General features: G+C 38.2%; 1 protein-coding gene and 1 pseudogene across 2 annotated transcripts in view; both read right to left on the reverse strand.

The window, feature by feature from the left end:
* The window catches only part of LOC120491924 (prostaglandin F2 receptor negative regulator), a 41,560-nt gene that overhangs the window by 12,944 nt on the left and 10,249 nt on the right, over positions 1-18,367 (reverse strand). For both annotated transcript variants that reach the window (XM_089122424.1, XM_089122428.1), the window contains exons 2-3: positions 12,357-12,728; positions 7,063-7,482 (exon numbers count right to left, since the gene is read on the reverse strand). In XM_089122424.1, coding sequence (XP_088978550.1) covers positions 7,063-7,482; positions 12,357-12,728 — 792 coding nt within the window. The remainder of the gene's footprint in view (positions 1-7,062; positions 7,483-12,356; positions 12,729-18,367) is intronic.
* Positions 10,558-12,340, reverse strand: LOC148997369 (uncharacterized; annotated as a pseudogene).

Raw genomic sequence — 18,367 nt, forward strand, 5'->3', positions numbered from 1 at the left:
GATATATTGTCCAGCCCTAGTCTGTGTAATTTACTTTTCCTACTTGAATATTCTACTCGTCACCGTTGTTGAGAAGCATTGACTGAATCTTGAGGTCTGTGTGTGCCCAATGGTATGAAGGTAGATTTGTGTCTTTATTATTCAATCAAAAAAAATGTTGCTTCAATCAAAAAAAATATTTTCAATTAAAAAAACCTTCACTTCAATGAAAAAAAAACTTTTCAATCAAAGAAAAAAAGTATTTGAATCCAAAAATATATTTGAGACTCAAAAAAATACATTTGAACACTGCTTTTCTTTGATTGAAAATGTTTTCTTTGATAGAAGTCCGGTTTTTTTGTTTAAAGCAACCTTTTTAATTAAAGTAACATTGTTTTTTGATTGGACCATATAATGGGTAGGACATTTGTGTCTTTATCATTCAATCAAAAAAGAAGTTGCTTCAAACAAACAAACAACAGAATCAATACAAAAGTCACTTCAATGAAAAGATAAACATTTTCAAATATAGAAAATCATTTTTGAATGCAAATAAAATATTTGAGACTCCAAAAATTGCATTTGAACACCTTTTGTTTTAATTGAAAATGTTCTCTTTGATTGAAGTAATCTTTTTTGTGTTTGGGCCATACATGGGTAGGACATTTGTGTCTTAATCATTCAATTCCAAAAAAGTTGTTTCAATCAAAAAAAAAAATATTTTCAATCAAAGAAAAAACTTTTCAAAAGCAAAAAAAAAAATTATTTACCTCGTGTATAAAAAAGTATTGAAGAGAATGTGTGTTTTCGTTGTTTTTGTTTTTTATTTGAAGTGAAAAAAAAATTAGAATTTCAAATTGTTTTGATTGAATTCTTTTTTTTTTTGAAGTGCAAAAAGTTTTGAAGTTCAAACTTTTTTTTGATTGAATCATTTTGACACAAACGTTCCGCAGTGGGCGGGTGCTTCTCTGTTGGTCAGACATGTTTGATTGACAAGTGTCTACACCAACGACATCTTTCTGACAAAAAAGTCATGTTCGCCACTCGCCAGCAAGTTTTACCCCTACAGGATATTATCTATTTATCATTTGATCTTGTGGCTCTAAGCATCGCGCCAGCCACACCAGCCACACGATCTCTCACTGTTTACTATCAGAAACTCCGATTAATACACGAGAGCACACAGACAGTGTTATCCTGCTCTTGTGTACGGGCGTCAGTTTGGTTTGGTTTGAAATGTGCTGGGGGACGGAGAGACGTATTCGGAAGAGCATTTTCAAAAGTGCTGGGTACAATGACGCATTCATTATTTTTTTTCTCTTTCGAGTAGGCGCCGCGAGATGTTTCAAAAGTGGTGGGTACAAAATCGACCCTGGCAAAAAGTGGTGGGGACATGCATACATATCTATGGGGACATGTCCCACCCGTCCCCCCAGCCACAAGATCTCTCACTGTTCTCATAGCTGACACTCCGATTGATGCACGAAAACACAGAGACAACGCAACCCTGCACTTATTTACCCTTTTGTCATCTTATCTTATATTTTATTAGCTCGTTTGTCCCATAATGGAGCACGTTTCGTGGTGCGCCAGTCACAAGATTTCGCAATATTTCTCATAGTTGCGTGATTCTCCGATTGACATTCTGAAGAAGAATGATTTTGACCACTCCATTAAGTTTGTTTTTTTTAATAAAGCCTTTCTTTAAAGTGAATTTCGTTTTTAATAAATTGCATCTTGATTTTAATCAATGTTTGATCAACCAATTCCCAGGATTTAATAAATAAGAAGCAAAGCAAACATATAGGCATAGCAATAAAATCATGAACTTTTTGCTTTGCACGTTTCTCAAAGACATGATAAATAGGCTACATCTAGAAAGGTAGAAATGTCTAGCCTAATTTTAAACAAAACAATTCAAAACGAAAATAAATATTATTCTACTCTCAGATTATATTTAATCCATATGAAATGAGCATTTCTCTCGGCGCGTTCACTACTGCGAAGATGGCTCCAATACGGGCAAAAAGAGCAAATAAAATATAAGAAAAAATTACAAAAAGGTAGATAAGAGATGGATTGGACTTTATTTGCTCTCATCTGAGTGTCTCATGTAAACAGTGAGAGATCTTGTGGCAGGCGCGACGCTAGGTGACGCGCACGCTCCATTATGGACAAAAAGAGCAAATAAAATATAAAATAAGATGACAAAAAAGATACTTAAGAGCAGGATTGCACTGTCTGTTTTCACATGTGCATCAATCGGAGTGTCTGATAGGTGTAAACAGTAAGAGATCTTGTGGCTGGTATGGCTGGCGATGCTTAGAGCCACGACCCGTTCGCATAAAAAGAGCGATTAAAATATAAGATCAGACGATAAATGGGTAAATGAGATCTGTATTGCACTATGTGTGCTTTCGTGTAGCTACCATTAGGTGTAAATAGAGAGAGATCGTGTGGCTGGTGTGGCTGGCGCGACGCTTAATAGAGCCATGCGAGCGCACTCCCATACGCATAAAAAGAGCAAATAAAATATAATATAAGATGACAAAAAGGTAAATAAGAGATGGATTGCACGTTATTATACGCGCTCCAATACGGGCAAAAAGAACGAATAAAATATATGATCAGATGATAAATGTGTAAATAAGATCTGTATTGTACTGTATGTGTGCTCTCGTGTAGGCCTACCATTAGGAGTGTCTGATAGGTGTAAACAGTGAGAAATCTTGTGGCTAGGCAGGTGAAAAGCGTTTGGTTAATGGTGAATATTGACCTATTGTGCGTACCGTTCTGTCGGGGAATATGCGCTGCATTTACTGTAAATATTGTGTAAGTTCGAGTGGCAGGCGCTATATAATGCAGTGCATATAAGGCACATATATCCGTGGCCGGTCGAGTAGCAGATCCCCCTGCCAGGCAAAGATTTTATCCCCTCTAAAAAAGCTGCTGGCGAGTGGCGAACATGACTTTTTTGTCAGAAAGATGTCGTTGGTGTAGACACTTGTCAATCAAACATGTCTGACCAACAGAGAAGCACCCGCCCACTGCGGAACGTTTGTGTCAAAATGATTCAATCAAAAAAAAGTTTGAACTTCAAAACTTTTTGCACTTCAAAAAAAAAAAAAGGATTCAATCAAAACAATTTGAAATTCTAAATTTTTTTCACTTCAAATAAAAAACAAAAACAACGAAAACACACATTCTCTTCAATACTTTTTTTATACACGAGGTAAATAATTTTTTTTTTTGCTTTTGAAAAGTTTTTTCTTTGATTGAAAATATTTTTTTTTTTGATTGAAACAACTTTTTTGGAATTGAATGATTAAGACACAAATGTCCTACCCATGTATGGCCCAAACACAAAAAAGATTACTTCAATCAAAGAGAACATTTTCAATTAAAACAAAAGGTGTTCAAATGCAATTTTTGGAGTCTCAAATATTTTATTTGCATTCAAAAATGATTTTCTATATTTGAAAATGTTTATCTTTTCATTGAAGTGACTTTTGTATTGATTCTGTTGTTTGTTTGTTTGAAGCAACTTCTTTTTTGATTGAATGATAAAGACACAAATGTCCTACCCATTATATGGTCCAATCAAAAAACAATGTTACTTTAATTAAAAAGGTTGCTTTAAACAAAAAAAACCGGACTTCTATCAAAGAAAACATTTTCAATCAAAGAAAAGCAGTGTTCAAATGTATTTTTTTGAGTCTCAAATATATTTTTGGATTCAAATACTTTTTTTCTTTGATTGAAAAGTTTTTTTTTCATTGAAGTGAAGGTTTTTTTAATTGAAAATATTTTTTTTGATTGAAGCAACATTTTTTTTGATTGAATAATAAAGACACAAATCTACCTTCATAGTGTGGCTGGCGCGATGCTTAGAGCCACAAGATCAAATGACAAATAGATAATATCCTGTAGGGGTAAAACTTGCTGGCGAGTGGCGAACATGACTTTTTTGTCAGAAAGATGTCGTTGGTGTAGACACTTGTCAATCAAACATGTCTGACCAACAGAGAAGCACCCGCCCACTGCGGAACGTTTGTGTCAAAATGATTCAATCAAAAAAAAGTTTGAACTTCAAAACTTTTTGCACTTCAAAAAAAAAAAAAGGATTCAATCAAAACAATTTGAAATTCTAAATTTTTTTCACTTCAAATAAAAAACAAAAACAACGAAAACACACATTCTCTTCAATACTTTTTTTATACACGAGGTAAATAATTTTTTTTTTTGCTTTTGAAAAGTTTTTTCTTTGATTGAAAATATTTTTTTTTTTGATTGAAACAACTTTTTTGGAATTGAATGATTAAGACACAAATGTCCTACCCATGTATGGCCCAAACACAAAAAAGATTACTTCAATCAAAGAGAACATTTTCAATTAAAACAAAAGGTGTTCAAATGCAATTTTTGGAGTCTCAAATATTTTATTTGCATTCAAAAATGATTTTCTATATTTGAAAATGTTTATCTTTTCATTGAAGTGACTTTTGTATTGATTCTGTTGTTTGTTTGTTTGAAGCAACTTCTTTTTTGATTGAATGATAAAGACACAAATGTCCTACCCATTATATGGTCCAATCAAAAAACAATGTTACTTTAATTAAAAAGGTTGCTTTAAACAAAAAAAACCGGACTTCTATCAAAGAAAACATTTTCAATCAAAGAAAAGCAGTGTTCAAATGTATTTTTTTGAGTCTCAAATATATTTTTGGATTCAAATACTTTTTTTCTTTGATTGAAAAGTTTTTTTTTCATTGAAGTGAAGGTTTTTTTAATTGGAAATATTTTTTTTGATTGAAGCAACATTTTTTTTGATTGAATAATAAAGACACAAATCTACCTTCATACAATGGAAAGGTTTTTTTTTTTTAAACAACTTTTGAGAAATCAGTCTATTATATTTAACATTCTGGACATTTCTGCAGAATCTCAGTTATACACTAACCAACAGAATAAATTATGGACATACATATCCAATGATGAAAGTCATTATATGACCAACATCAGTTCATTATTGTTTATATTTGTTCATCTGACAGATATAACTCACATGCAAAAGCAAATTACAATATAAAATATATATTATAAGGGTCAAGAGCCCAACTAAAGCAAACACTGATCTCCATAACGGTGGCTTACAATTTTTAGATTTTTTTCCTTGTAATTCTGCTTTAGGTGTCTTCAATAATGCTCAATCATCACTCATTTAATCACTTAATTATCTCATTAACTTTAACACTCTTGAGTGTGGAGTGGACTTATACACTCCCAGGTGTGTTAATTTAACACGGGAGATTTTGTCATGACGAAGAGCCGTAGTTACCTGACCAGCTGAGCCATATCACATTAAATATCGCTGGCGATATGTCCTCGATATTAACGCGATATGGCTCAGCTTGTCGGTGATCTACGGCTCTTTGTAGTAAATGCCGCTCCATCTGAAAGCAGGTGAAGGTGATTTACTACTAATCAAGGAACCGGCTTTACTGATTAGATGCGCATAACAATATTGTGCGATATATCGCTCAGCCCTACTTGTAAGCATTTGACTATTTTTTTTTTTTTTACACATCATATTTATGGTTAGAGTTAACTTACTACATTAGCCTAAATCCATGGTTCTGTTAGGCTGATTTGTGGACAGAAAAAGCCTTCTAAGTGTTTCTCCTGGTTTCCACGTCAGCGCTGTTTGATCTGATATGGTTTATAACAGAACTCTGCGCCGAATCGGAGTGTTTCTCACTGGATCTTGTGTTATTAATTCTGAGGCGAATTCAATGGATTTATTCACTGGATCTCCTAGTAACAGTAGTTGCGTGAGCGAGATCGGCCCGCGACTGGCAAGTTCGGGGCTTTATTTTACCGTCAATGGTTCGGATCGCTGCTGCTGCTCCACGGTCCTAATCATATAGCCTACGAGTGGTGTATTTTCGTTCCACTTTCATTTTGTTTGCATTCGCTGCTAGGTAACGACTAACAGTCGATAGATCGCTGATTGCTCAGACGCACGTCAGGTTGTGATATTTGTCTCCGTCTCCTTCCCATGGACGTTTACGCGCGCTATTCTTGTCACGGATTCATTGACGCGCCCCTTCCACGCTTTACCATGCGTTTAACGTGTGGCAAATTTACTGGTCGCTCATGTTTGACTGGATGTAAAATTCAGTCGCACACTCTCATTTCTGACTCTCACTCTATTTCTGACGTCACAAACCACATTGTAACCAATCAGATCAACGTGTGATCGACAACCAGTGGATCTCTGAGTGGAGGCGGGGCTCATTTGCATATTCATAGACCGAGCATACTGAATGAGACAAGGGTGTCGAGTTACAGTCAAAATATTTTAAGACATTAAGAAAAAAAAAAACATTTAAATATTGTCACTTTGGTGATCAAAGAGGAGTTTTAAAGGGATAAGTTATGAACTACAGGTGGACTTTAAGGACCAAGGCCACTTAATTTTTTTTTGCTATTTCTTTCTGGAAATGTTGTCACATCTTTATCTCAAGTCATCAAAAATGGAGAACAAATCATATTTCATAATAGCACTGCACATTACTCATATGGCATAATACCAGCTTCATTTTAACGCATAATCTCACAATCATGTCAAGGATCAGGACTAAGGCTGGGTCTCGTAACAAAATGTTATGACAAAATACCGATACCTTGAACAAAATATTCGATACGATACCTTGAACCGATACCGGTACCTGAACGATACCTTTTTCGATACCAATTTTATGTAACCAGTTTTAATAATATAACCTAAATTTGTATTTTATTTTTCAGTTTGTTGACTATTTCACACCCATATTTCGAGTATGTAAAAAAGCACCAATGCTAAAGTTTAACCACTTAGGTACCGAAATTTGGTACCGAAAAACAAGAGATCTTTCGATACTTGGTAGTACCGAGACAATACAGTCGGTACCAAAAAAGTACCGAACTCGGTACCCAGCCCTATTCAGGATTCATCAGCTTCCCAATGTTTCACTGATCAATTCCCATGATCGCAGTCACAATATCCAGTACAGCCTGAGAAGAGAGAGAGCCGGGACTCACCTGTGGGCGTAACCACGACCTTCCCCATGTCCTCGGACTTCTCCAGGATCTTCCTCCATCTTCTTCCCTCTTCCCCCTGCCTCACCCACTCCTGGGCCGCACACACGTACTGCCCTTGGTCTGACGGCTTCGCTCTCTTCAGGACTAGTCCGTAAAACCCCCCTCCTCGAAAGTCCAAGCGCAGCCCCCCGTCTGTGTAGCGCTGCGTGTAGTTGCTGCCGACACTGATCTTATCATCCGGCCCGAAGGTCAGGATGTCCTCGAGCGGGCCGGTGCCGCCTCTCCTGAGGGACCAGGACACGGAGAGGAAGTTGTGCTCTGTGAAGCCTCGCGTCACGTTGCACTGAAGCTCCAGGGGTTCTCCCTCGGACACCGCGGACTTGGGGATGGCGGGAGAAACCTTCAGACTGTCCCCGATCACTGGACACAACAGAGGACACTTTAACATGTGCATTGTGGGATATACAGGGATATACAGGAGGATCTGTTACAGAAATGCAATATCATATACACAACTGTGTGTTAAAGCTGCAGTAGGGAGTTTTGAGAAAACGTTGACTTAGTCTGAAAATTTGCTCTCTGCTCTGCTGTGCTACAGCCCTCCCTCCACAGCTCGTCCCCCACAGCAGAGCCGGTCGTGAACAGTAAACAGGGCCACCAATGACGGTGGATAAACAGTTATGGCACATTCACTGATAGGGACTAAACGTCAACAATATGCTTTACATTGACTATGGCCTGCCCATACTTTGACTACAAACTTGGTCCTCAAATCCTTATGTATTTTGCAATACATGTAACTTTATGTTGTACTCTTTCTATAAGTTATAAATAGCTAGTAAGATAACGTTAATATATAATGTCGATATATAATGCTAGATAAGTTGTGCTAGTACATTATTTCAGCAACATGTCAAGCCAGTGAATTAGCAGGTTTCAATTGTTGCTTAGCAGCAGACATTTGATCAACATGTTTGCGGCTACAATGAGCTGACAAATTAGACAAGATTGTTTATCGTCATCGGCCTTTTCCCCTTTACCTCTCTGTTTTATGAGCAGGTGTCCCTCGAGAATTGGCAGTTTAGGGTACTTCTCCGTCATAAGCACAACTGCAGCTCGCCGAGCAATCTTGAGTTTGAACGACGGTACGCGCTCGCGCTGTGCAAGGGAGGGGTGTGATCAGCGCGTACACGAGTGTGATTGACACTGCTAAGACACTCCTCCTGGCTCTGATTGGGTTGTCTCTGACGGGAGCGTTGTGTTTCTGCAAATGGCAATAGGACCACTGGGAGGAGCCAGAGGAGCTTGATTTCTTAACAGATTATCTGTCTCATATTCTACTGTCAGGACATAATGACAGTTTTAACAAATATGTAAAAAAATATTTTTTATAAAAGTTACCTACCCCAGCTTTAAAGGGTTAGTTCCCCCAAAAATGAAAATTCTGTCAGTATTTACTCACCCTCATGTTGTTCCAACCCTGTAAGCCCTTCGTTCATCTTCGGAACACAAATGAAGATATTTAAGATATTAAGATCACTCCTGCATACAGTCCATAGGCTTCTTGAGGGAATGACACTTGCTGTCCCCGAAAAGTCATTAAAGACATTGTTAAAATAGTCCAAGTGACTACAGGGGCTCAATCTTAAGTTTATCAAACGATGAGAACACTTTTTGTGCGCAAAAATAAACAAAAATAACGACTTTATTTCAACTATTCACTTCCTTCTCCATGGGCCTGTAGTCAGTTAGCGTAGTGTGATTGCGTAGAGCTACGTCACACGTAGGCTCACTATTGGCCGACGCTGGTCATGTGTGTGTGATGCGTGTGACGTACAATAACAGAAGCTTACGCTATTAAACTAGTAACCTGACTCGCGCAGAGGGAGAAATAAACGAATAGTTGGTTATTAATAGGCTTATTATTGGCAGATATAGTTATATTTGGTTTCATGTCAGTATCTGCTGTACTGTTATAAAGATCTCATTGATTTGTGTTACAAGTATCTGGGGCTGAACGTTTCCAAAACATCCTAGAACATTTTCAAAGACTCTGGAAAGTTTGCAATTAGACGTACATCTCACTTTTTGTCCAGATAAATCAGGTAAATCAATGTCTGCCCAAAATTGCATATTTTTGCTCAGTTTGGGCCTCTAAATAAAACTGAGCCGTTTTATCCCCTCTGAATATGACACATAAAAGCCTGATGTAGAACTATGATAACCAAAAAAACACATGCAAACTTTTTTTCCTCTAAAGGGCTCAATAAAGTGCTCCACCGGGAAAAGGAAAAACAGCATTTCTCTGTCAGGACGGGGATACGGGGCTGAAGTAGGAGAAGCCTGCTTTCTACTTTCATCAACAAGTTTGGTTTGTGTCAGCCGGTTAGGATAGACCTCTGCTGTTTAATTTACATGCATTAGATAATTTCTTAGTTTCTCTGATCACTGGACCTATAAGGGCTTGTTCGTGCCAACACAGACTTCTCGAGCACATGCAGCTGATATAACGGTTAAATATATAACTCAACTTAACTATAACAAATAAAGACACACGAGTTTTGAATAACTTAAAACACAGAATCTAAATGACCCGTTGCGATACTAATATTCACCCGGTTCACAGATGTACAGGATTTGGCAGTATGGCCACTTCTGAGTTATTAACTGATAATCTCCAAATGCCAAAATAGCAGTCAATATACAAGCGTATCAATTACCTCTTTGTATATTCTAAAGTCGTTGCAACATTTTTATTATAAATAAATGATTTCAGCTTGGTCTGGCAGATGGAGCGGGACTGTTGAAGTCGTACTTCCAGATGGAGCAGAATATGAATAAATGGACCTGCTTTTCTAGTCTCACACAAGCTTACAAGGGGCTTTTGCACCGGGTAGTTTTAGGAACTCAGTTATATGAACTCGCCACCAGGGGGATTCCCAGAGAAACAATAGTTTATTTTACAACTTTTTCCTGGTCGCACCTCCAGTATGAACTCGTAAGACACGCTTGTCGTGACTCACATTCTCTGTTCATTAGTTATGATCTGTTTAACAGTCCTGTTTAATACATTATTAGATAGTAGACAGTGATGAAAGGGTATTAGTGTATGCCGTGTGGTTGATGTCTAGTGTCGCTGAGCAGAAATACATAATCATGTTTCTCTCGGTCCCTCAAAGTTGCGTTGGATTTTCTCCTCAGCGTAGAGTTTAAGAGCTCCATCTATCACCATTTTACATGTTCATAGAGTTAGATTCTGGAGTAAATATACAGGCTATAATCTGTGTGTTTACGCGGCTTTATTAAAAACGGCGGGTACTGGTGTTTGACGTGCGTTCGGCCATCAGCGAACACTAACGTCACTGTATTTCCTATAGCGCTGGTTTAGACCGACTCTGAAGAAGGAGTTAATCAGTTCCTCCAAAAGAGTTTCACGAACTAAAATCGTTCCTGAGGAGCGTACATGCCAAAAAACGGGAACTTCCGAAAATAGTCCTAGGTACTATGATGCGCAACACCCATAAAGCCAGTGGTGTATGGTAAAGCGTCTGGTAAAGCGTCTGGTGTATGGTAAAGCATCTGGTAAAACGTCTGGTAAAGCGTCTGGTAAAGAAGCGTCTGGTAAATGGTAAAGCGTCTGGTAAATGGTAAATCGTCTTGTAAAGCGTCAGGTAAAGCGTCTGGTAAAGCGTCTGGTAAAGCGACTGCTAAAGCGTCTGGTAAAGCGACTGCTAAAGCGTCAGGTAAAGCGACTGGTAAAGCGTCAGGTAAAGCGTCTGGTAAAGCGTCTGGTAAAGCGTCAGGTAAAGCGTCTGGTAAAGCGTCTGGTAAAGCGTCAGGTAAAGCGTCTGGTAAAGCGACTGCTAAAGCGTCAGGTAAAGCGACTGGTAAAGCGTCAGGTAAAGCGTCTGGTAAAGCGTCTGGTAAAGCGTCAGGTAAAGCGTCTGGTAAAGCGACTGCTAAAGCGTCAGGTAAAGCGACTGGTAAAGCGTCAGGTAAAGCGACTGGTAAAGCGACTGGTAAAGCGTCTGGTAAAGCGTCTGGTAAAGCGTCAGGTAAAGCGTCTGGTAAAGCGTCTGGTAAAGCGACTGCTAAAGCGTCTGGTAAAGCGACTGCTAAAGCGTCAGGTAAAGCGACTGGTAAAGCGTCAGGTAAAGCGTCTGGTAAAGCGACTGGTAAAGCGTCTGGTAAAGCGTCTGGTAAAGCGTCTGGTAAAGCGTCTGGTAAAGCGTCAGGTAAAGCGTCTGGTAAAGCGACTGCTAAAGCGTCAGGTAAAGCGACTGGTAAAGCGTCAGGTAAAGCGACTGGTAAAGCGACTGGTAAAGCGTCTGGTAAAGCGTCTGGTAAAGCGTCAGGTAAAGCGTCTGGTAAAGCGACTGCTAAAGCGTCAGGTAAAGCGACTGGTAAAGCGTCAGGTAAAGCGACTGGTAAAGCGTCAGGTAAAGCGTCTGGTAAAGCGACTGCTAAAGCGTCAGGTAAAGCGACTGGTAAAGCGTCAGGTAAATCGTCTTGTAAAGCGTCTTGTAAAGCGTCAGGTAAAGCGACTGGTAAAGCGTCAGGTAAAGCGTCTGGTAAAGCGTCTGGTAAAGCGTCAGGTAAAGCGTCTGGTAAAGCGACTGCTAAAGCGTCAGGTAAAGCGACTGGTAAAGCGTCTGGTAAAGCGTCAGGTAAAGCGTCTGGTAAAGCATCTGGTAAAGCATCCAGGTAAAGTGTCTGGTAAAGCGTCCAGGTAAAGCGTCTGGTAAAGCGTCAGGTAAAGCGTCTGGTAAAGCGTCTGGTAAACTGTCTGGTAAAGCGTCTGGTAAAGCGTCTGGTAAAGCGTCAGGTAAAGCGACTGCTAAAGCGTCATGTAAAGCGTCTGGTAAAGCGTCTGGTAAATGGTAAATCGTCTTGTAAAGCGTCTGGTAAAGCGTCTGCTAAAGCGTCTGGTAAAGCGTCTGGTAAAGCGTCCAGGTAAAGCGTCTGGTAAAGCGTCAGGTAAAGCGTCTGGTAAAGCGTCTGGTAAAGCATCCAGGTAAAGCGTCTGGTAAAGCGTCCAGGTAAAGCGTCTGGTAAAGCGTCAGGTAAAGCGTCTGGTAAAGCGTCTGGTAAAGCGTCTGGTAAACTGTCTGGTAAAGCGTCTGGTAAAGCGTCTGGTAAAGCGTCAGGTAAAGCGACTGCTAAAGCGTCTGGTAAAGCGTCTGGTAAATGGTAAATCGTCTTGTAAAGAGTCTTGTAAAGCGTCTGGTAAAGCGTCTGCTAAAGCGTCTGGTAAAGTGTCTGGTAAACTGTCTGGTAAAGCGTCTGCCACTCACCCTTGAGCTCCACATCGGCATGGTAGTTCCCGCTGATGACGGAGTCTGTGCTCGGGGTGCTGCAGCGATACACACCGCTGTCTGTCGCTCGCACCTTCTTGAACCTGAGCTCCACTGAATTATCGGCCAGCATCTCATAACTGATGTCCCCGCTGTTGACCCGGTCCCTCACTGAGGAGTCTATGAAGGATTCGTCGAGGGTGGAGATGAGATTGAGTAATTTACCACCGGCCTGGAGCATGGACCAATCGAAATCCTGCTGCCGGGGCCCCTCGTAGTTGGACACGTTGCAGCGGATGGAGACGGCCTGTCCCTCAACATGCACCAGAGGACCCACTGGCACCTCCACCACACGGCCCTCGCTGAACAACACTGAGACGAGAAGACACGAGAAATCAGATATGGACAACTACAGTATCAGTGTGCATCTACACATTATAGAATACAAGTAAAGTCATCAAAACTATGGCAAATGCAAGTGATCACAAAAATACAGTCACCACCCACGCAAAGCATCCTGGGATACTTATAAACAATACTGTTTGACAGACACTTTGCTTGTTTTTTCTCTTCACTGCCCTGTTCAGCTCATCTATTTAAAACAGTTTTTATTAAGTGAAAAAAAAGATATTTAGGCACAATGTATGTTTGTATAGAAAACTAATTTCAAGCATTTTCCTTTCACTTTTTTATCGATTCATTTAAGAAAAAAATAAACATGTCCACAATATATCGGCCGATAAAGTTAATTTGTAATGTTGTCGTTATCGGCCTGATAATAAAACATGTCCGCTAAAAAAGCAGATAAATAATGTATGATTTCCTTCAGCCTGGGTTTACAGACAGGGCTTAGATTAAATCAGGATTGGACCTTAGTGCAATTAGGATATTTAAGTAGCTTTTATTAATGTGCCTACAAACATTACTGGTGCATCTTGAGATAAAACAATGGCACTGACATATTTTAAGATATATTACTTTCAGTTAAACCAGCTCAAACATGCAATTTTAGTCTGGGACCAGATGTGAAACCCCGGGGCCCGGTTTTTCAAATTTAATTTTGGATAACGGATTGGATCAAATCTTGAAAATGGGTTTTTCCAAAAGAAAGAAACAGATTACATAATCGGACTAGATCAGGTAATCCAAACTTGGTTTTGACCCGGATCAAACCTTTAGTTTGGGGTTTTCAGGACTTTTGTGTAGGATTTGGATCACTCTGATCCAAAAAATCTGGATTAAACTGATCCCATCAGAAGGGTGGATTCGGCGTGGATTTCATGCCCAAAATGTGATGAAAACTTTAAAAATGTATCAAAAAATACTATATTTGGATCATGCACTATCTTACAAGATCTCCTATTTATTCATAAGTTTTTATTTTATTTGTTCATCCGTCAGGCTACAGTGATTAGGTAGGCAGCAAAGTAGAAAGAGTTTGGAAATAAAATAAAATAATACCCCAAACAGCTGTAAAAAATGACCAAAACGTCATATATATATATATATATATATATATATATATATTCATCACAATCGAAAATATGTTTGTTTTTAGAATATTTTTTAGTGATGCATGCAATGATTTGTCCACATCAGATGAGGAAGTCTGAAATTATTGTGGAGTATTTGACATTACGTTTTTTTTTTTTATTATTCAATACATCTATATTTGAAACTTATAAATATCCTCAATGTACAGAGTTTATTACTCATTTTGTCTACCTGTTACTCTTTATATATCTATAGTTCTACATTGTGATTTCCTATCCTGTTTGAGCACTGCTTAACCAGATTTGGTGATCCTGAAAAATTCCTATCCAGATCAGATTGATCCAATCCAACGTTGCTTTGAAAAAGGACTGGCTCAAAAGTAAACTGGATTACATGATCACGGATCACGAAAAAGGATTACTAAATCAATCCGGATCAATTTTATCCGGATTAAACCTTTTGAAAAAAAACAGGTCCAGGGGTTGAAGTCATAAAAACCAAATTCAATCACGTTTGTCCAAACCATGGCACTCAATACACTAAGCAACCATGAAGACAGAAAGTGTGATGTCAGAGGAAATGATCAATCCCGAGTACAGGATGAGTCATCAATATTTCTACTCCGTTTTCCATAAGACAAAATTGTCAATTTTCAAGGCGTTCATCTGTAAACTTCAAAGAGACGCGTCTGTTCATGGAAATGTTTATTGCAAATGACCATATTAGGTTCAAAGCACTGGAATAAAAACATGCAGTCGGAACTAATGGTGAATATTAACATTTTATTTGGTTTGGGAATTAAGTGCCGCGAGGCGAATTACATCAGCAGACGAACACAAACCCACAGACGAACCAGAAGAAGAGAGGAACAGAGGGAGAGAAACCAAAACTGAGAGAAGACGACATGTAACAACTCGTTTCCTCATGAGGGATCGGTTGTTCTCGTAAGGTGGAGGACTCGGAAGACAAACACTGTAGACACTAGAGAAATATATGGTACAATAAAACCTGCTGTCAGGCAACTGAGGTCAAACACTACTACAGTACTTACACCAGGACACAGTGAAAGTAGATATGAGCGGATTATGAATGATGAAGAGGGAATGAGCCAGATCAGACAACACAAATTATCGGCACAGATCTGAATTCAGAAAAACTTTACAGTCCTTTAGCACAAATTCATGTCAGGTTGTAGAAGATTCCCTCATCCCCAAATCAAGCACAAACCAAATATTCAACAATGAAGGACTACATGTAGTCTATTTGTCAATGTAAACTTAAATATTATTCTATCTGAGACCAATGTTTATGCAGGCTACATTTGGAAACGAATTATTCAATAAATAAACACCTTTTGTGAATTATTGTGTCGAGAGCAAGAAAATTGACATTTAAGAAATACTTTGAAGCTATATTGTTCGACTCATACGGTTTACAACCGCGGTCAAGCCAGCCGCAGTTTGAAAATACACGGTCAAGCCAGCCGCTAAAAAAATAAGCGTGTGCGCCTATTACTATGAATACGGTAATTTCAGTCCCAGCAGAGGAAGAACGCGCTTCAGAGCGCTTGAGTTGCCCAGATTGATATATCTTTCTCTCTTTCTTTCTTTATCTTTCTTTTTCTCTTTCTTTATCTTTCTTTCTTTATCTATCTATCTATCTATCTATCTATCTTTTTCTTTATTTCTATCTATATATTCATAACCTTTCTTTTTCTTTCTTTCTTTCTTTCTTTCTTTCTTTCTTTCTTTCTTTCTTTCTTTCTTTCTTTCTTTCTTTCTTTCTTTCTTTCTTTCTTTCTTTCTATCTATCTTTTTCTCATTCTTTATCTTTCTTTCTTTCTTTCTTTCTATCTATCTATCTGTTTGTCTGTTACAAAAAAAAATTGTAATAAGAAAAAACTAATGGCCAATTCTTATAGGTGACGTCCCATATAGTATCTCCTCATATCAAACAATCTTATTGTAGCATTGTGGAGAAATGTCCCATTATTCAACTTCAGAGGGCCATAAATAGCTTATTTCTAATAAGTAGAAAAAATAACTGTCAGTTCTTGTAGGGGACATCCCATACAGTATATACACCTCATATCAAACAATTTTACTGCAGCATTTTGGAGTAATGTTACATTATTTGACTTCAGAGGGCCATTATACCTCTTTTCTAATAAGTAGAAAAAAATAACGGTCAGTTCTTATATGGGACGTCCCATACAGTATACGCACCTCGTATCAAACCATTTTACTGTAGCTTTTTTGAGAAATGTCCCATTATTCTACTTAAGAGGTCCATAAATACCTCATTTCTCATAAGTAGAAAAAAAATAATGGCCAATTATTATAGGGCACGTCCCATACAGTACCTCGTATCAAACCATTTTACTGTAGCATTTTGGAGAAAGGTCACATTATTTGACTTCAGAGGGCTATAAATACCTCTTTTCTAATAAGTAGAAAAAACTAATGGCCAATTCTTATACGGGACGTCCCATACAGTATCACCTCATATCAAACAATCTTATTGTAGCATTTTGGAGAAATGTCCAATTATTCGACTTCAGAGGCCCATAAATACCTCATTTCTAATAAGTAGAAAAAACTAATGGCCAATTCTTATACGGGACGTCCCACACAGTACACACACCTCATAACAATCCATTTTACTGTAGCATTTTTGAGAAATGTCCCATTATTCTACTTCAGAGGTCCATAAATACCTCATTTCTCATAAGTAGAAAAAAAATAATGGCCAATTATTATAGGGCACGTCCCATACAGTATACACACCTCGTATCAAACCATTTTGCTGTCGCATTTTGGAGAAATGTCACATTATTTGACTTCAGAGGGCTATAAATAACTCTTTTCTAATAAGTAGAAAAAACTAATGGCCAATTCTTATACGGGACGTCCCATACAGTATCACCTCATATCAAACAATCTTATTGTAGCATTTTGGAGAAATGTCCCATTATTCGACTTCAGAGGCCCATAAATACCTCATTTCTAATAGGTAGAAAAAACTAATGGCCAATTCTTATACGGGACGTCCCACACAGTACACACACCTCATAACAATCCATTTTACTGTAGCATTTTGGAGAAATGTCACATTATTCAACTTCAGAGGTTTATAAATACCTTATTTTCAATAAGTAGAAAAAAATAATGGTCAGTTCTTATACGGGACGTCCCATAGAGTACACACACCTCATATCAAACCATTTTACTGTAGTATTTTGGAGAAATGCCCCATTTTTTGACTTCAGAGGCCCATAAATACCTCATTTCTAATAAGTAGAAAAAAATAATGGTCAGTTCTTATACGGGACGTCCCATAAAGTACACGCACCTCATATCAAACAATTTTACGGTCTTATTTTGGAGAAATGCCCCATTTTTTGACTTCAAAGGCCCATAAATACCTCATTTCTAATAAGTAGAAAAAAATAATGGTCAGTTCTTATACGGGACGTCCCATAAAGTACACGCACCTCATATCAAACAATCTTATTGTAGCATTTTGTAGAAATGTCCCATTATTTGACTTCAGAGGGCCATAAATACCTAATTTCTAATAAGTAGAAAAAACTAATGGCCAATTCTTATACGGGACATCCCACACAGTACACACACCTCATATCAAACCATATTACTGCAGCATTTTGGAGAAATGTCACATTATTCGACTTCAGAGGGCCATAAATACCTCATTTCTAATAAGTAGAAAAAAATAATGGTCAGTTCTTATACGGGACGTCCCATACAGTACACACACCTCATATCAAACCATATTACTGCAGCATTTTGGAGAAATGTCCCATTATTCGACTTCAGAGGGCCATAAATACCTAATTTCTAATAAGTAGAAAAAAATAATGGTCAGTTCTTATACGGGACGTCCCATACAGTACACACACCTCACATCAAACCATTTTACTGTCGCATTTTGGAGAAATGTCCCATTATTTGACTTCAGAGGGCCATAAATACCTAATATCTAATAAGTAGAAAAACTAACGGCCAATTCTTATACGGGACGTCCCACACAGTACACACACCTCATATCAAACAATTTTACTGTAGCATTTTGGAGAAATGTCCCATTATTCGACTTCAGAGGGCCATAAATACCTAATTTCTAATAAGTAGAAAAAACTAATGGCCAATTCTTATACGGGACGTCCCACACAGTACACACACCTCATATCAAACCATATTACTGCAGCATTTTGGAGAAATGTCACATTATTCGACTTCAGAGGGCCATAAATACCTCATTTCCAATAAGTAGAAAAAAATAATGGTCAGTTCTTATACAGGACGTCCCACACAGTACACACACCTCATATCAAACCATTTTACTGTAGCATTTTGGAGAAATGTCCCATTATTCGACTTCAGAGGCCCATAAATACCTCATTTCTAATAAGTAGAAAAAACTAATGGCCAATTCTTATACGGGACGTCCCACACAGTACACACACCTCATATCAAACCATATTACTGCAGCATTTT

The sequence above is a fragment of the Pimephales promelas genome, chromosome 2 (assembly GCF_988280905.1).
Source record: "Pimephales promelas chromosome 2, fPimPro1.hap1.1, whole genome shotgun sequence".
NCBI classification, from domain to species: domain Eukaryota; kingdom Metazoa; phylum Chordata; class Actinopteri; order Cypriniformes; family Leuciscidae; genus Pimephales; species Pimephales promelas.